The 19,584-nt window shown below is 49.7% G+C and overlaps 1 protein-coding gene across 3 annotated transcripts in view; it reads right to left on the bottom strand.

The window, feature by feature from the left end:
• Window positions 1-19,584, bottom strand: part of Ccdc180 (coiled-coil domain containing 180) — a 61,433-nt gene that overhangs the window by 23,243 nt on the left and 18,606 nt on the right. For all 3 annotated transcript variants that reach the window (XM_040738903.1, XM_040738897.1, XM_040738895.1), the window contains exons 13-24: window positions 19,098-19,220; window positions 17,143-17,316; window positions 14,797-14,912; window positions 13,459-13,585; window positions 12,348-12,387; window positions 11,684-12,255; window positions 10,155-10,381; window positions 8,831-9,006; window positions 6,441-6,621; window positions 5,419-5,565; window positions 1,215-1,359; window positions 689-805 (exon numbers count right to left, since the gene is read on the bottom strand). In XM_040738903.1, the coding sequence (XP_040594837.1) occupies window positions 689-805; window positions 1,215-1,359; window positions 5,419-5,565; window positions 6,441-6,621; window positions 8,831-9,006; window positions 10,155-10,381; window positions 11,684-12,255; window positions 12,348-12,387; window positions 13,459-13,585; window positions 14,797-14,912; window positions 17,143-17,316; window positions 19,098-19,220 (2,145 nt within the window). The remainder of the gene's footprint in view (window positions 1-688; window positions 806-1,214; window positions 1,360-5,418; window positions 5,566-6,440; window positions 6,622-8,830; window positions 9,007-10,154; window positions 10,382-11,683; window positions 12,256-12,347; window positions 12,388-13,458; window positions 13,586-14,796; window positions 14,913-17,142; window positions 17,317-19,097; window positions 19,221-19,584) is intronic.

Consider the following 19,584-nt stretch of genomic DNA (forward strand, 5'->3'; position numbering starts at 1 on the left):
TGTGTATGTGTGTGCACATAGTGGCCAGAAGTCAACATTATATATTACTTTCAGGAGCAATTCACTTTTGTGTTGTTTTAAATATTTGTATTAATTCTTCAAGAATTTTAGACAATGTGTTTTCACTGTATTCTTTGACACGTCTCCTCCCATCTCCTTAGCACCCCCAATTTCATGTCCTCTTTTTGTTTAATTACTATTTAATAACCCGTCAGCCCCAATTTGTGCCATCCATACCGGGTGTCTCACTGACCTGGAGCTCACTGGGTAGACTAGCCTGACCGGTTAGCAAGCCCCAGGGATCTGCCTGCCTCTCCTCCCCAGCACTGGAATGGCAATCATGTATACTATGCCCAGCTTTTCAGACATAAGTTCTGGGGAGTAACCCCGGGTCCTGCTTTGGGTCGAGCACTTTAAGGACCAAGCCTTCTCCCCGGCCCTTGCCTCAGTTTCTTTATCTCCAAAATGGAGATAAAAGCAGTCTATCTATTTCTTATATGGACAAATAACGCTAGACAAAATAAGTTGGTGATTGTGGACTGCAGTAACTCAGAGGATGGGTAGGGCTACTAAGCATTACTTGTCTTCCTGGCTGAAGTGCCCCAGGACAGACCCCACTCTGCTGTACAGTGTTGGCGTGCAGGTGCATGAGATGGTGTCCACTAGGTTGAGCCTGGACCTGACCTACCTGACACTTGATGTTCACCTGCAGGTTTGTCATTAGCCGTTGGATTTTCTCTACGAAAATCAGGTCTGAAGACAGGTTATGGAATTTACTCTCAAATTTGTTGATGACATCATTGGCCTGTAAGGAAAGATGAGTGAGCTGGGGTGAACTTGACCTGGAACATTAGATCTTGGAAGAATGGGAGAGCTACAATATTGCTAAAGCCCAGGTGTACCCTTTCTTCGGAAGTGACAACCTCTGCAGGCGGTCCTGGAGGCTGTCTGGGGGGGGTAGGACAGAGAGCCCCACCTGGTCCAGGTGCTCCGTCTCCAGGGAGCCCCACCTGGTCCAGGTGTTCCGTCTCCAGGGAACCCCACCTGGTCCAGGTGTTCCATCTCCAGGGAACCCCACCTGGTCCAGGTGTTCCGTCTCCAGGGAGCCCCACCTGGTCCAGGTGCTCCGTCTCCAGGGAGCCCCACCTGGTCCAGGTGCTCCGTCTCCAGGGAGCCCCACCTGGTCCAGGTGTTCCGTCTCCAGGGAGCCCCACCTGGTCCAGGTACTCCGTCTCCATTTTCTCCATGTGGATCATGATTAGACTTTCAACGAACTCAATCCGAGTAGCCTCCTTCTCCAGTCGATGACACAGGAACTCAATTTCTTCAGGGGAAAAGTTGCCCCCCTCTGAAAACAACCTGAAGAATGATCGAGGAGAAGCAAAGGCCACCAGTCAAACTGAACATTCCCGTGCATCCCAAGGCCGTGACTTTAGGTCTGAGAGCACGGGATGGAAAGATAAATGCAGGTTATGCAAATACAGAGGCAGTGAGATTGCCAGTTAGTGCGTTAGGCTGGGTGCCCTGACAGGCCAGCTGAAGAAAAGAAATGCTGCACAAACTCCAAACAAGGAAGCTAAGCATGTAGATTAGTGGTAACATGCCTGTCTAACATGCAGGAAGCTCTGGGTTCAGTTCTCAACACCACTGAGTAAGTGAATGAATGAATGAATGAATATGGATGAATGAATGAGTGAACGAAAGTCCACAGAAGGGTGAGGTCTGCAATCTCCAGATGAACTGAAACTAGTGGGTCCCTTGGGATGTGGGTGGCACCAAAGTTGACTTTGACCTAGAGACTTTGACACTGAGCCTCCATGACTGCACAGGGAGAAGGGCCAGCACGGAACTGGGTCCTGAGGGTGGCACTTTCAGTGTGAGATTGACTGACACGTGAACCCCACCAGGATCCAGGCTCCTGAGAGCCCAGGGCAAGAAGGAAAGGAAGTTCCTCCTAACCTCGGATTTTGTTTACTGACTGACTATTGTGTTCTCCAGAATGACAAAATGAATCAAAACCTCAAGCAGAGAATTTTAATCGGTTCTTAGTAGGTATTTCAACAAGCGATTCACTAAAAGCAGGCATGCGCTGTGAGTCCAGCCTCGAGAGGACGCTGAAGATAAAATCCAAGAGAAGCAAGTGACTTCTGGTGGGGAAAAAAATCTCAAAGAAGTAAGACACCAGGAATAAGAACCAAAAGACAACAGGGAACAGAGCACAGGAGATGTTAGGATTATGTGACATAAATCACGAAAGAAATCGGAAAGACCTCTGCTTCCTGACCACAGAAGCGATGCCACCAGCCGCCTCCTGCTCCTTGTGCCTCGCCTTCTTGCTGTGCTGGACTGTAAACCTTTGTGAGTCTGAGTCAGCATTCACCTCTCCTGAAGTTGCCTCTGTCAGGTACTTTACCATGGCAACAAGTAACTAACAGAAAATTAGCAGGAAGGGAACCACAAGCAAGAAGCAGTCAATTTGGAAAAACAATTGCTACAACCAGGAAAGAAAATTATAGCAGTTAAGTTTTAAACCTCAAGGAATAGCTTTTATATTTTATTTATGAAATGTTTTGTATATGTGCATGCGCATGCATGTGCATGTGCGTGCATGTGTGTGTGTGTGCGTGTGCATGTGCTTTTGTGTGTGTGTGTGTGTGTGTGTGTGTGTGTGCACTCGCATACCATGATGCGTGTGTGGAGACCCATCTCAGGAGCCAGCTCTCTCCTGCCACCTTGTGGGATCCTGAGACCAAACGCAGGTCATCAGGCTTGGATACAAGTGCAGGCAGATGCAGGAGAGAGGTGCCTGGATAATATGTAAAACAAATGTAAGCTCTGCAGACACTGCCACGGATAATACATGGTATCTCATGGGTACAGGCGCAAACTGTCACACAGTGTGACGGTTAGCCTTCACTGTGAGCCTCACAGGATCTGGGATCCTCAAGGGCACAGCACTGGGCTTGTCTGTGAGGGCTTTTTCAGAGTTTCCCTGAGGTGGGAAGACCCATCCCAACTTTACACCATACCATCTGGGTCCAAGACTGAATAAAAAGAAAAGACAAGCGGGGAGGAAGCCAGCTGAGTGCCAGCAGTCGTTTCTGTATTGAGCGTGAGGGCAAAGTGACCAACTGACTCATGTTCCTGTCACCATGCCTTCCACGTCCCCCTCAAACCGCGAGCCAAAGCAAACCCTTTCCTTAGGTTGCCTTTGTCAGACATTTTGCCACCATAATGGGTAAAATAATTAACACACATTAGTATGATCCTACTTCAGAACAAAACCAGCAAAGTTTGCCCGTAGAACGTGTAGAAAACACATTTCTGAGAACATCTATTTTTCACTGTAATGTTTATGTTAAATGAACAAAAGATTTTTCAAATGATCTTCGAATTTTTCAAATTTCAAAACAATATAAGTTTTAAAAAAAACTTGAATCCAGGAGCTAGAGATGGAGAGATGGTTCGGCAGTTAGGAGTACTGGCTGCTCTTGCAGAGGACCTGGGTTCAGTTCCCAGCACCCATGAGGTAGCTCACAATATGTAACTCCAGTTCTGGGAGATCTGAGGCCCTCTTCTGGCCTCCAAGGGCATCAGGTGCTGTGGGACATTTGCACACTGTGTGAACATGTATTACTGATTGGTTTAATAAACAGCCGAGTGGCCGAGAGCTAGGCAGGAGGAACAGGCAAGACCTCTGGGCAGGGAGAGGAAGCAGCAGGTGAACCCACGTGTGCGTGAGCAACACAGCAACAACACTTGGAAGGAGTTGGACACAAGAAAGGTAGAAAGCAAGAAGGCAAAACCTGGATCAACAGAAATGCGTTAGGTTATAAGAGTTAGTGCGGCAAGCCTTAAGCTAAGGCTGAGCTTTTTGTAATTACTAAGTCTCTGTGTCATTATTTGGGAGCCGGTGGCCAACAGCAAAGCTTGCTACAATAAGGCATGCACATGTGTGATGCACATATATACATGCAGGCAAAATGCTCACATGCATTAAAAATGGATCAAGTATGGCTTATTACAAATGCAAAAAGCTAAATTTGGTATTATATTCAGGCAAGAATGAGCAAAGAGAAAGAAGGGCCAATGAGCAGGCAGAAAAAGACACCATCACTAGTTACTAGGGGGTTGCAAACTAAAACCGTTCTCTGACACTGCCTCACATCCACTGCAATTTAAAAAGAAATTCATAAGTGTTGGAAGAAACCAGAACTCCTGTGCCTTGCTAAGGGAAATGTAAAACGAAAGTTACTATAGAAAACAGGTATGAAAATGACTCCTTGAAAGATAAAGGTGGGACCACTGTGTGACCCAGCCGTTCTCTTTCTGGGGCTGGGTCCCACAGACTTGAAAGCAGAGCCCAAACGGATACCTATAATGTCCCTTGTGTCACTATTCACAGTCACCCGATGGTGTAAATAACCACACACTCATCAACAGGCGGGTGTGGCAGTCAACACAACACAATGGAATATCACTCAGCCTCACAAGGGAAGAAAGCGCTGGGACAGGATATAACCACAGATGAAACAACCTCACAGAGGATACATGCAAATGAACCGCACCAGGAAGAGAAGGACAGATGCACCGCCCTCTATAGGGGGCAGCTAACTTCTGTTTACTTATTTGTTGACAATGCCATACCTGTATATAATAAATTTCATACTAACCCCCATGGCCCTCCAGTCCCCCTCGCCCTCCATTTTCTCAGCAAGCCTTGCTTCTGCTTTCACAGCTCTTGTATGTGTGACCCACTGACTTTAATTAGGGTTGCGTGTATGAACATGGTGGGGGCAGGAGGCTTGTTTACAGAAGTATGGGTAACTCATCAGTGGCTACCCCACTGAAAAAGGTGACGCCCTTTCCTTAGTAACCATTGGCTGTCCGTGGTCCCCATGGGAGGAGCCTCACGAGTCTAGCCCCCTCCCAGAAGGAAATGTCCAATGGGTCCAGGTCTTTTCAGAGGGGGGGGGGAGGTAGCCAAAGCTCAGCGAGCTTACGGGTGCAGTAGTCATGTCGTGTCCAGAACACGACTTTTGGTAACACACCTCCCTACCCTCCAAAGCTTCTATTCCTTCTGCCCCATCTCTGTGATGTTTCCTGAGATTTGGAGGAGGAGATTATAGATGATCTGGTTAGGGCTAGGCATGGAACAGTCAGTTTCGTAGAGAGGTGAAGTAAAATGGTGACAGCAGGGACATGGAAAGGGGGATGAGGAGTGAATGTTTATGCTAAAGAGTTTTGGTCTGTGATGATGGAAAATTCTAGTGCCGGTGCCGGTAATAACAGCTCTTTGTGCTTAATGCCACTGAACAGCACATATAAAAGTGGTTAAAAATAAGCTAAGAGAGAAACATGGCCACCTCCCGAGAGCAAACTGTGGTGGCTTGTAGAGTATCCTCCCCCCCCCCCCACCTGCAGTGCTTGACAAAGTCGATGTTGGTATAGCGGAGTTTGCCCAGACTCTCCTCCAGGTACTGCCGGAAGCTTCTCAGGGACACCTGGATGACATCCACGTAGCTAAGCAGCTCCCGGTGTAGTGTATTGGTGAGACTAACCAGCCTGTGGGGAGACGGGGAGAGGTAGGTGGTGGTGAGGGAGCATCCTGGGAGGCAGGAAAGGGCTGGGTGTGACCTGAGCCTGGTGGGAATCCTAGGCATTACCAGATCCACTGCCCAACTCTTCTGACTGGGAAAGAAACACTAGAAAGGAGGCTTAAGGACAGTGGTGGTAGTGCAAGCCTGTAATCCCAGGCGAAAGGATCACAAGTTCAAGGCCAGCCTGTATGACAGTGAGCTCAAGGCTTACCTGGACAAGTTAGTGAGACCCCTTCTCAAAACAAGAAGTAAAATGGCATTGCCAGCTGGTTAGCAAAGGAGCCCCAGACTCACTGAGTCCTCATCCTCCCACCAGCAGACCCTTCTGACTCCCCGGACATGTGGCACCCTTACCCTGTGCCCTCCTCCTCCTTCTCTGCAAAAAAGGCCACCGGAATGGGCTGTCCCTGTGACTGACTGCTGCAGAGAAACCTGCCACGGTCCTTCCTGTCACCCGAATGAGGCTTCTGTCTTACATTTCTAGGTGGCCTGGCTGGAGCCCTTCGCTCTATCTGCCCTGCAGATGCCCCTGCCTTAAGTTTTGGCAGGCACCCTTGGGTTCATCGGCAATGCTCTCCCACAGGAAGCCCTTCCAGATGTCCCCAGGGGAAGCAGTCTTCCTCAACACGGACATCTCTGAGCACAGCCCCTTGCACATGGGCTACCTTTTCCCTCCCAGGCTATGCACCGGCTGCCTCACACACAACGCTGTCCATGGAGTCTGGGTCTTTGGCTCCGCTGAAAAGGTATGTTCAAAAGCCCGAAATCCCTCTGCCCCTTTGCTAGAAGGAGCTGGGCTTCTAGAGCCAGGCCTGGGCAGGAGACGCTCCAACCCCTTACTTTTGGCTCTTGGTGGCATTCAAGAAGATGTGCTCCATGTCGTAGATCTTGCGGCGGAAGTTTTTGCTCCGCACAGCTTGCTCTTCTTGGAACTGGCAGAACATCAGCCTCTCTTTCTTCAGCGTCTCAATCACACCTGCGCAGTGGTTATCCAGCCTCTCCTGGTGGAGCAGGAGCTCGGCTGCAAGAGGGCAGGAGAGCTGCCACTGAGCCATTCCTTCCTTGGAATGGGGCCACCTGTTGTCTCTCTTAAGCCACCAAGGCAGGGACCTCTCTTGTCAGGCCAGGACCCTTACCATGCCCTAACTGCCCTCTCCAGGCTGGGACTGCATCTGGAGATCACTGAGTACTCACTTCAGGGTCTCATGCTGGGGAGCGGCTGGGAGCCTGCCCTCCCTGGCTGGTGGGGCCCTCCGGCTGCTGAGAGGGCAAAACCAGGGATGCAGAGAATCCCAGGGAGAAGAGGACGGCAGGGGGTATTTGGGAGCACTGAGATCTTGGTGGGGGCACCTCAACAAGCACAAAGCTGGGAAGTCTTGGTCTCTTCTTTTACACCGATGAATATTATGCCCAATAGCCCAAACTCCATCTGGCTCCAAGGTGAGGTAGAATGAAAAGGGATCAGGTTTCCTCTGTGGCAATCAGAGAGCCCCACATCTCCCACCTGAGTGTGCGGCTGCCTGGAGTGCCTGACGGAAGGACCGTGGGTACAGTTCTAACAAAAACAAATGGCGTCAGCAAACCAGAGACGCCCGTACTCCCATGCTTGTTTCCTCACTATTCACAGTAGCTAAGATGGCCAGCTGGACATCAACAGCAAGTGGCTAGCTGTACTGTAGGGTAGACTCCTAATGGAATTCTACTCAGCCCGAAAGGAGAATGAAATTACGTGATTTTCAAGTAAGTGCGCAGAACTGGAGATTATGTTAAGAGAAACAAGCCGGTCTCTGGAAGTTAAATAGTGCATGTTTTCTCTCATATGTGGAATCTAGATATTGTATGAATGAATATATGTCTACATCTCTATATAATCTATCTATCCATCCATCCATCCATCCATCACGTGAATGACATGAAACAAGAAGGGGGACCATTTTGAAGAAGGAAGTGTACCAACAGGAATGGAAATGGGGACAAAAGACAGTAATTGGGGATGGATAGGGACAAAGTACTATGACATACAAATATACACGAATGAGAAAAATACCATCATGAAACCCATTATTCTGTATGACATTTTTTGTTTGTTTTTAGAGACAGGGTTTCTCTGTGTAGTCCTGGCTGCTGGCTGTCCTGGAACTCACTCTGTAGACCAGGCTGGCCTCAAACTCATAGAGCTCCACCTGCCTCTGCTGGGGTGGGTTAAAGGCACGCATCTGGCAGATGATTAATTTTTTTAACATTTAAAACCAGTGTGGAGCTGGGACTTCACTGCTGTGGTCTGAGTTTCCAAGCCGAGCATTGGTCTGTGGAGCCGAAGCAGCAAAAGGAATCAGCGTTCGGTGCAATTCTTTCTTTACATCCTTTAGTGCATTTAGCTCACACGTTTCCCAGAGCGCACGACCATTGTCACTGCTCCAGACCCTGGGAGTTTGGATGGGGCATGTGACGGGCCAGGAGAGTCTTAAAGGCTAAGGATTCAAGTGAACTATCAATATGGACCAATACGAATCTGACTATAATTGTGTGCCCCTCCCTGTTAACGGAGCTTCCTACCTAAGAAAGAAAAGGTTTGTCTTTCCAAGACCAATGATCAGATGAAAATAATGGCTTCCACTCAGGGGCACCATACCTCAGACCAGCTGCTCACCATTCCTCCCTACATTACTTCAACACCTTCTCCTATAGAGGAGTGGAGGGCAGGGGAGGGGAGGGGAGGGGAGGAGAAGAGCGGTCAGATAACCTGTTTAGAGTTACACAGCCAGAGAAAGTGAGCCAGAGAGTTCTGGTTTTTAGGCTGTAGGCTTGCTGCTGGAGCATCCACCATTCAGGTGTGTCTCTGACAGGTGTGTGAGAAGACCTGGAACCCAAGAGCTCCAAGAGAAGAAAGCGTGAGAGAAGGAGGTTCCCACAAGTCTGAGGCTAGCTTGGGATACATGGTGAGTTCCAGACCAGCCTATGCTACCAATTGGAGATCTTGCTTCAAGAAGGAAGAAAGGAAAGGAGAGAGAGAGACGGAAGGAGAGGGCCAGGGAAGGGAGGCAAGAAGGAAAGGAGGAAGATTTTAAAATCTCATACGCTGATTCCGGGCACACCTTCCAAATGTGATGACTACCTAACATTACACAGGGGAAACTGGGGCAGTTTAAAAAAAAGAGGATGAATCCATGAACAGCAGATCCTGTAGGGGACGTCCGGGGACAAGGTGACCTTCCCGGGATGACTCTAACCTGCTCGGACGTTGTGGATGTCCTTCTCCACGTGCCGGAGTCTTGGCCTGTGCAGGTGTAGACGTAGCTCCAGCTCTGAATCCAGTTCGTCAACCTTGGAAGCCACAATGATGCGAGCATTGAGAGCACATTGGTCGAACCACTTCTCAAGATGTTCAAAGAAGCCAGCCCGAAGCCTGGGGAGAGATGAGTACGGACCCGTCATCTCTGGCAGCAACAGAAGACCGACCAGAGAGATGTCTGCCGCACTGAGACCCAAAGTGCTCTGTGCCCTCCCACCCCACTCTGCTCCTCCCGCACATGCTCTCTCGCCGGATGGATGGACACCCATCCACCCACTCAGACTCCTTTACTCTCACAGAGAAGGCTGTGACCAACCACCCCATGCCTACGCCAAGTACAGAAGAGCTCAAAGGTTAAGAGGCATTGTGTGTCTACATTTCTTCACATCTCCTCAGGGATAGTGCCGTGGAACACTAGGATACACAGTCTTTTTTTTTAAAGGACCGCACATCCTTCATTTTTCATAGTTCTTTTCTATTTTCTGTGTTGGTCAGTACAAAATGCCACATGCTATGTAGCATGCCTTTGGTTTTTAGATCTAAGGGGTTTTTTTGTTGTTGTTTTTCTTTTTCCTTTTTCCTTTTTTTTTTGTTTTTTTTGTTTTTTGTTGTTGTTTCTTGACACATGGTTTCTCTTTGTAGCTTTGTAGACCAGGCTGGCCTCAAACTCACAGAGATCCACCTGCTTCTCCCTCCCAAGTGCTGGAATTAAAGGAGTGTGCCACCACCACCACCCAACTTAGAATTTTTAAATAAAAGAAACATAAGGAAGAGACGGCTCAGTGGTTAAGAGCACTCGCTGCTGTTGTAGTACACTTGGATTGGCTCCCAGCACCCAGAAGACAGATGACTCCAGTTCTTGGGGCTCTGGTGCCCTCTTCTGACCTCCACAGGCACTATACATACATGATACATACACGCAGGCAAATACTCATACACATAAATAAATCCTTCCAAAAATAAAAGAAAGTCACGGATGTACTGGGAATTAGACACCAGAAGTAGATGTCTGGGGGAAGTACTTCCATGACAGAGCCAGACCAAGCGAGCACCTTGGGAAGGACACAGAGGTCACATTCACCAAGGGTATCCATGTCTGTGGAGCATCCTGGGTATTTGATATTTTCTATGGTGTTTCTCAGCCCTACCCTCCCTCAGTTACCTAAGCTTTTAATCTTTCTAACTAAAAGGAGTCTTTAGTTCTATCAGCTCGCGTAGAAAGTTCAGAGTAAGAGAGTGTGAACACAGCCGTTTCCACTCACCGTTTCTTAACTTTGACGATGAGTTTGTTAGGAATGGTCACGGGTTCTATGTACTTGGTGCTGAACGTGTCGTGGAAGAGCACAGCTTGGTAGGAATAGGGCCTCGTGTGGATCTTTTGTTCATCTTCCACGGACAGGAAGGCAAAGTAAGTGTTTCCACTTGCAGTTGTGAAAAACTCCATTTCTTCATAGGACATCTCCTCCAGGCTCTCTTCCTTGCCTTCAGCCTATGCAGAGAAGGAGACGTGAAACTCGATGTCCCTGATGGGTGTGACAGCACAGACTGAGAATCTGTGGCCCGAACAGCCGACAGGAGCCCTCCCCCTCCCCCACCCCTCCCCCACACGGAGTGCTTTCACTTATTTTTATTTGCAGAGCCAGCTGACTCCCGGGCCTTTTCAGGCAAAGACTGGGTCCCTGAGCCTCATCCTCAGTGGTTATAACATGGAGAAGTCTCACATACAAATCTCAGTTCCCCGTTTCCTTTGAAACAGCGTCAAACGTGGTTTATTGTTGACTGAGACTAAGTAGTGACGGCACACCTCACCACTTATCATTTTTACCTGTGACCTCCCATCTTTCCTCAACACGTGTGTGTGAACATTTGAGTCTGGAATTATCATTCTTTAAAAAGTCCTATGTGCCGGTTCTTCCACGGCAATACAGGGAATATGTTTCCTGCCATTCTGCTACCATAGAACTCTGCACACCACAGAATATGGTCGCGTGCACTGGGATGTGTTTCCAAGACGAGGCTTATTAAAGTGAGCTGCTTGCCAACCCTCAAATGGAGTGTCCTCTTTGCATTTCCTGCTGCTATGACGAAACATCCTGACAAAAGGCAGCTCAGGGGAGAAAGGGAGAAAGGGTTTAGTGTAGGTCGCAGTCTATGAGAGCAGGAAGTCAAGGCAGCAGGAGACTGATGCAGTTAGTCGCATCACATCCACAACCAAGAACAGAGGGATGGATGCGTGTGTGCTCATCTGCTTACCTGCGCTCAGCTCTGCTTCCCCACTCTTAGGCAGTTTAGAATATGCCGCCAGAGGAACGGGGCTGCCCACTGCGGGCCGGGGCTGCCCACAGCAGTCAAGACAGACATGGCCGCAGGCTAACCTGAGGTGGACAATCTCTCACTGAGGCCCTTTCCAGGCCATTCTAGGTTGAATCGCGTTGACAGTTAAAGTTACCCATCAAGGGGAGTTTTGCCTGAGTGTTTTGTTATCTCTCCGATGAACGGGAAGAGAGAAGGACTGAAGTAGGAGAGACTGAGGCAGTCTGTGCAATAAACGGGAGGCGAGAGACCCCAGGGAGGGACGAAGAAAGCCATGCGAAAGGGTATGGGCCATGAGAAAAAGAAGACAAATTTTAAAAACGGTTGCTGTGAAGGAAGAACTGGGTCTTCATTGACAAAAAATAGAATGGAATGAATACTCTTGGAGCTCTGTCTGGACCTCTGTGGAGACTTATCTGAATAATCTGCATAGGATAAACTGTCTTCATACCCAACAACGAACCAGGGGTTGGCTTACCGGGCCCGTAAGAACGCTCTCTTGATAGTACTCCATCATGTCTTCAAGCATGTCGTCATCCTCCTCCTCCTCCTCTTCCTCGTTCACTTCCTCCTCCTCTTCCTCTTCCTCCCTCTCTTCCTCCTCTTCCTTCTCCTCTTTCATTTCCTCCTCCTCCTTCTCCTCCTCTTTCATTTCCTCCTCTTCCTCATCCTCCTGCTCCTCCTCTTCCTCATCCTCCTCCTCCTCCTCACCTGCCCCTTCCTTCTCTTCTTGAGACTTCACATACTCTGGTTCCTGGGATGCCTCTGAGAAAGCCTCTTTCATGCTGCTCATTTCTTCAGCTTCTTGGATAGACTCTTCTTTGAGCTCGTCCATCTTGTCCCTCTGTGGGAACTTGTCCCGGCGCCTCTGCGCCTCTCGGGCCACGATGGGTTCTGTCTCTTCAACCGCTTCCTCCTCCGTCTCCTCAGCTGGCTTCTCGGAACCCGTCTCCTGAGATAGGCTCTCTTCGGCTTTGCGGATTGCCACTCTGGCCGTTTGTTTCTTCTTCAGCTTCCTTAGTCTCTGCATGAAGACCCTTTCGTAGGTTTCTGTTGGTGACCGACATTGAAGGATAAGCAGACAGCCACCCACACTTGTCCTGGAGTGATGGCAGGGAGCCCGGGGGCTCAGGTTGTGTTACCTGGTTGCCTGAATTTGAAAGCCACTTCTCCAGCCAAATTCTACAAGGAAAAAAAGCACCAATCACCATAGGGCCAGAAAAGCCTTTCTCCAGAGTGCTGCTTCTAAAAAGCGTCATGTCTCTTTAGGTAAAAAGGCTCTGGTGCGGGCCACCACCAGCTTCATTTACTGGGGCAACCTGTGTGTTCTCGGGCCGGGCAAACATTTTTTTTTCTTAATTCCCAGCAGGCTAGCACAGCCTCATGGTAAGCACTAGGTCTCGGAATCAGGGCTCACTCTGACACAGTCTCACACGTGAAACGGTAGGCAGCAGGGTGACCCGCAGGCTGCACTGGAGTCCAGGGAGGGTGGACAGAATGAGCTAATACCACGGTCCTGGCTGAGCTGGTTCTAATGGGATGGAGCTGGTGAGGGATACCTGAGGGACAAGTGAATGGGTCTCCGCTTAATTTTAGCAGAATCGTATGTCGGTGATAGACATTATGAATGGAACACAAAGCATTATAGAAATTAGACTTTCCATTTTCAGGTTGGAGCTTATCAGTCATATGTGTATACAAGTGGGAAAGGCAGGTCATGTCACTGTATGTGTGTGGGGGTGTGCACTGTGTGTGGGGGGGGTTGCAAGTGTGTATGTCAGAGGACAACTGTGGGCGTCCTTACCTTCCACCTGGAGACAGGGCCTCCTTGTTGTTCTCTGCAGTGTATATCAGGCTAGCTGGCTTCTGCACTTCTGGGGACCCTTCTGTCCCTGACTGCCATCTCCCCACAGAAGCACCGGAACTACAGATGTGGGCTACTGTGCCTGGCTTTATGTGGGTTCTCGGGATTTGAACTCAGGTCTTCACACCTGCCCAGCAAGCGTGTTCTCTGCTGAGCCGTCTACCTAGCCCCTAGGTCCTTTTAAACTAAGAGAAAGCCTGTGTTCAGCCTTCATCCCTGACATCCTAACATGCATCCCTACTTTGCAAAATCGATGATGGCTTCCAAATGGATTAAAATGCCCTGCCTGGGGAATGATTTCGCCCACTGTGGGCAGACCAGACAGGAAGCCATCCTCTCCCCTTCCCCATTTACCGAGTGGACAGGGGTGTGCCGCCGGCCCTTGATACCTGCTCAAAGATTTCCCGGATGAAGAAGTGCCGGCTGAGGGTGAAGCTGTAGCAGTTGAGCTCTTTCAGCACGAACCCTGGGTACTCCATCACTTCTTTGGTCAGGAGGACGTGAAAACACTCATACCTGGGAGGGGGAGGAGGAAAGGCCCGTGTGAAGGGACCTCTGTGGGAGACCCTCGCTGGAGCCAGGCCCCAGGGCTCCATCCAGCATCTGCACAGAGCTGCTGGGGGCCGTTCTCGTCACAGACACAGTTTCAGAGCGGTAGTACTGTTCTCCTGATCACACAAGGAGCACATGCTCTTTGTAGAGAATCTGGGAGGTGTCTCGTTTGTAATGTGGACTCACTTTTCCTGTCCATGTTGCTAACTAACTGTGTCCTTGAACTCAATCTGTGTTATTCCATCACACCCACAAACATCACCAGACTCAGAAATGTTATCTGTTTCTCGGACAAAGTGAGCCAGGCTCAAGAGCTTACTTAGTTACCAAAGGTAAACCTCCAGATCTGTGTGCAGCCAACAGAGGGAAGGCGAGTCTATTTCTGGGAATGGTCCCTACAGGACCAGGTGTACAGAGACGCGAAAATATAATGCAGTTCACAGAGAGCTGCTAGGGATTCTATGGAGAACCCAGAGCCAATGGGGAAAAGCTAACATGTGATTAAGTATCTTCTAAGTGATTATAGTAGTAAATTAAGTATTTTAAGTAAATACTTAAAAACTGAAATATGTCTGAAATTACAGAATAATTTGCATTATATATCTCATGCTTTATTTTAAAACACTGCATTTATATGTATCTGTGTACATAAACGTGCATTCTCATACAAAAAACAACAGCTGGCTAAGAATGAGGGGGACAGCTCTGTTTGCAGAAGTTGACTTTTCTGTCCCTTTAACAAAGAGTATACATAAGCTGGGCAATAGTGGCACACACCTTTAACACTTAGGAGGCAGAGGCAGGCGGATCTCTGTGAGTTTGAGGCCAGCCTGGTCTACTGATCCAGTTCCAGGACAGCCTCCAACACTACAGAGAAGCCCTGTCTTAACTCCCCTCCCCCCAAAAAACCCAAAGAGTATACATATTTACATTTTAAAGGAGGAGGCCAAGTTCTTGGCCTTGACACTTCTCACTACAAATTTGCCACGATTCTCCCCAGGAAATTCTGCAGGTTCCCAGGAGAGAGGCAAAGGATTATTAATGTTCTCCAGTATTGAGACACGGCTTTTATGTGAGTTTGTCAATCATAGTTCCGGCCTCCTGCGCTAACTGGTGTCCCCTTAACTGTGAATCCGGGCCATCTCCTCCTGTCTCCTGGGGTCTGGTCAGCTTACCTGGACTTCAAGTTCTTCAGGAAATTCTTGGCCTTTTCCAGATGCATCCTCAGGCTCTCTTCTTGGCTCTGCTGCCTCAGTTGGTCCAGAAGCTTATCGAGGATAATCTCTTGCATCTGTCAGCCATTCCCAGAACAAGGGAAGCACAGGTGAGTGTCCAGGGCGTTAGTGACATGCAGGTCCTACTTTCTCCACAGCTGAGGTTTAGGCAAAAAGCCTGTGAGAGGCACCAAGTCTGTGACCACCCTCACTCTCCCCAGCACATGCTTGCAGGGTCTGCTCTGTTCTGGAATGCTCTTTTGTCCCTATCTACCTCCCCAAGGTCCCAGCTCAGAGGAGCCACTTCAAGGACATATCTCCTGTGCCTTGGCCCTATGGTCAAGCCTGTACTACACATTTCTACAGCATCTGTAAGTGACAACTTGGAGCCAGTTCCCTGAAAAGCTACCCATACCTCACTTTATCAGGCCACATAGGAGAGTTAGTTCCACAAGTGGGACTTCAAAGGGCACATGATCTCAAGAATTAGACACTTTGTGAGCTTAGGATGTGACAGGCATCGCTGTCAGCTGCTCCTTTGCAGACTGAGAGAGTTCAGACTGACTCAAGCTCGGGAGCTTTGAAACCACCACCAATGCTGCCACCTCCTCACCATGAAGCAACCTTATTGTCCTGCTGGGCCGGGGGATCTAGCCAGTTTCTCCTGAGAAACCTCTCATAAAAGGGCCGCCATAGTCTTCAATTAGTTTTGACTTCCCACAAAGGTCTGCTTCCCCCCTACTCCAACAACTGCATATTAATAACTCTGGAGTTCACTGAGGGGACAGTGCACCTGTCTGTCACATGCCATCTTTATGAGATTTGTTACTTTGTCATCTTCTTTCAATGTGGCTCATGAAATTACACTTTGATCATCTTCTTTATTTTCTTATTTATTTACTTAATTCTATTGTTTTTCTCTCAGTTTGTGTGTGTGCATGCGCACTTGTGTGTGTGCCCCTGTGCATGTGTGTGTATGCATATGTAAGTATGTATATGTATGAATGTATGCGTATGTATATGTGTGTATGTGTGTATGTCAATGTGTGTATGTATATGTATGTATATGTATGTATGCGTGCATGTGTGTGTGTGTGTGTGTGTGTGTGTGTGTGTGTGTGTGTGTGTGTGTGTATTTTCAGGCACATGCATGTGAAGATCAGAGGACAATTCTTGGAAGCCTCTCCTGACACTGGGATTGAACTCAGATCATTAGGCTTTCATGCAAGCACCTCTACCTGCTAAAGCACCCCACCAGCTCCAGATCCCGTCACTGACTACTCCCCATTCAGTCTCAGCCAGCTAGTCAGTCAGTCTGTCTTTCTGTATCTCTTTCTTGAGCACACTCTTAGAGACAAGCTTGATTCACAAGACCCATCACAAAGCTCTGGCCTGGTGCAGAGTTCCCATCTTCCCCCAAGATCAAGGCAAGCCTCCATCCACACACATTTTATAATCTAAGACTTTCCATTTGAGTTTAGGGTCTACTTTCAGGTCATTTTTGTTTATGGTGCTTTTGTTAAATTGGCTATTTATTTATTTATTTATTTGTTTGTTTATTAGCTGAAAGCTGGCAGCTGCAGTCTGTGTCCAGCCCCCATCTCCCACGTGACCCCGCTGTCAGTGTCCAGCCCCCATCTCTCCCACGTGACCCCACTGTCTGCGTCCAGCCCCCATCTCCCACGTGACCCCGCTGTCAGTGTCCAGCCCCCATCTCCCCCATGGCTCCCGCTGTCAGTGCCCAGCCCCCATCTCCCCCATGGCTCCCGCTGTCAGTGTCCAGCCCCCATCTCCCCCATGGCTCCCGCTGTCAGTGTCCAGCCCCCATCTCCCCCATGGCTCCCGCTGTCAGTGTCCAGCCCCCATCTCCCCCATGGCTCCCGCTGTCAGTGTCCAGCCCCCATCTCCCCCATGGCTCCCGCTGTCAGTGTCCAGCCCCCATCTCCCACGCGGCCCCGCTGTCAGTGTCCAGCCCCCATCTCCCCCACGTGACCCCGCTGTCAGTGTCCAGCCCCCATCTCCCCCATGGCTCCCGCTGTCAGTGTCCAGCCCCCATCTCCCACGCGGCCCCGCTGTCAGTGTCCAGCCCCCATCTCCCCCATGGCTCCCGCTGTCAGTGTCCAGCCCCCATCTCCCACGCGGCCCCGCTGTCAGTGTCCAGCCCCCATCTCCCACGCGGCCCCGCTGTCAGTGTCCAGCCCCCATCTCCCACGCGGCCCCGCTGTCAGTGTCCAGCCCCCATCTCCCACGCGGCCCCGCTGTCAGTGTCCAGCCCCCATCTCCCACGCGGCCCTAGGCTTTGGACACCTGGTTCTCCTGGTTGTGCTTCTGCCGGTGCTGGTCAATCCTCTTCTCCAGCTCCAGCTCCTGGGACAGCAGAATACTCTGGTGCCCCTCCCACAGCCTCACAGCCTCCTGGAAGTATCTGAAGAGGTCTGCGCTCTGAAATTCCGTCTGCCTGGCCAAGGTCTCAAAGGAGTTCTGTGCCCGGGGAAGAACACAGAGAAGTGGCCTGGAGGGCAGGCTGGCCCAGGCCCCAAGGATGACCTGTCCACAGGGCCCTGTGTTTCCAAAGACAGAAGTTACTAGCTGAGCACCATCCCTCAACGTCAGCTTTAGGCTCTGTGTCGGTTACTTTTGTGTCACCTTGACACACGCTATACCAAATGGAAAAGGAGACTCTCAGTTGAGATGACTGACTGGCCCATTGTTGGCCGGGCGGTGGTGGCGCACGCCTTTAATCCCAGCACTCGGGAGGCAGAGGCAGGCGGATCTCTGAGAGTTTGAGGACAGCCTGGTCTACAGAGCAAGTGCAAGGATAGGCTCCAAAGCTACACAGAGAAACCCTGTCTCAGAAGAAAAAAAAAAAAAAACAAGATTGGCCCATCGTAAGTCTGTTGAGCATTTTCTTGACTGGTGATTGATGTGGGCCGGCCCAGCTTACTGTTGATGGTGTTACCTACCCCTGGGCAGGTGGTCCTGCACCACGTAAGAAGGCAAGCTAAGCAGGCAATGAGGAACAAGCCGGTAAGCAGTGTTCCCTCACTGCCCCTGCTTCAGCTCCTGTTTCCAGGTTGCCACCCTGCCTGAGTTTCTGCTGGTTTCTTTCAATGATGAACTGCAATGTGGAAGTGTAAACAAAACAGGCCCTTTGCTCCCCAAGTTGATTTGCTCATGATGCTTTAGACATAGAAACCCTAACTAAGATGGGCTCCTGACCTTCCCTGCATGGGGTAGCAGGGCCGAATCATCTCAGCCTGGGCATCTTGCTCTAGGACACCCCCTGTCTCTTAGTATCCGGGTACAATTACACATCTGTTGTTAAAATCTCACGTGCAACTTTGCCTTTTCAAAACTTTATGTCAGGGGCTAGAGAGACGGCTCAGTGGTTACCAGTGCTTGCTGCTCTTTCAGAGGACCTGGGTTAGGTTCCCCACAGCCACGTGGTGGCTCACAACCACTCACAGCTCCGTTCTCTGATACCTTCATCTGGCACATACATGGTGCACATACATGCATGCAGGTAAAACATTCATACATAAAATAAAATAAACCTAAAGATTTTTGAAAAGCCCTGCATGTTAGGACTAGAGATAGTTCGTTGGCAGAGAGCTTTCTTAGCAGATGTGAAGACTTAAGTTTGATGGCCTGCAGCACACATATAAAAAACTTATGCACTCATCTGTGACAGAGACTGGTAGACTAGACTGTAGGGTCATTCTGGCCCTCCATCTGTTTTTGTTTGGACTTGTGAGCTAAGCACAGATTCTCTCATTTTTAAACGATTTTAAAACAAATCAAAAGTAGTGGGGGAAATAAAGGTACAGGAACATATCCACACCCTTGGTTTCTACATTGCTTAGGTTGGTGGATGTGACAAATTGTGACAGACATCTGTGGCCCACAAAGCCTAACACAATCACTACCTGGCCCTTTACAGAAAAGGTATGCTGACTCTAGATCAAGGCTATGAATGAACCTCTTGGGACTGGGAGCTCCTTGCCTTCCGGAGCCTTCAACACAGGGGCCAGCAGGGGCTCTGGCACACTTATGGCCTAAGAGGCTTTCCTAAGCCTGAGCAGCCCTGATGTCAGGGTGGCTTCCAGGACCCAGGGGATGATCTGGTGTGGTTAGCACAGGAGGCCCTGGCAGGAAGGGACTGATGAGGGACACACCAGGGCCACCTTAGACTTCTAAGATTTGCACTGCAGTACTCCAGAGACGTGCCCCACCTCGGGCGTCCCCAGAAGCCCTGTACATACGTCGAGGACCTCCAGCTTCTTCTCCACCTTGCTCTGGAACTCCCCCACCACCAGGAAGAAGGCTGGATTCACCAGGCTCTCCGCTTCTGCTTCTGAGAAAGCTTTCCAGTCCAGCAGCTGCTGCTGCAGGGTAGGAGGAGAGCAAGGCAGGGCCTGGCTGTGAAAACCCGGTTATTAATGGGCTGCTTCAGGGCCCCCACGGGGCTACAAGCGGTACACGGAGTCTCTTTGGTTCTGCTCCTGGATGGGTAGGGTGCAGAGCAGAGCTGGCCAGAGGTGTCTGGAGAACAGGAGGCCCTCTCTGAGGGTAGTGAGCAGGCTCTCAGGGCTCAGAACTTTTCTAAATTCCTAGGCTTTTGTAGATTTTTCATCTAAACATTTTTACTAAGGAGGCAGGGAGGGGATATTTGACAAACTATTTCCCAAAGTAAACTTACTACTTTACCCTGCCCAGAGGCATGCAGGCCAGAGAGACTGGTGGGGCTGG

Source organism: Mesocricetus auratus, unplaced genomic scaffold (assembly GCF_017639785.1).
Source record: "Mesocricetus auratus isolate SY011 unplaced genomic scaffold, BCM_Maur_2.0 Super-Scaffold_6730, whole genome shotgun sequence".
In the NCBI taxonomy this organism is placed as follows: domain Eukaryota; kingdom Metazoa; phylum Chordata; class Mammalia; order Rodentia; family Cricetidae; genus Mesocricetus; species Mesocricetus auratus.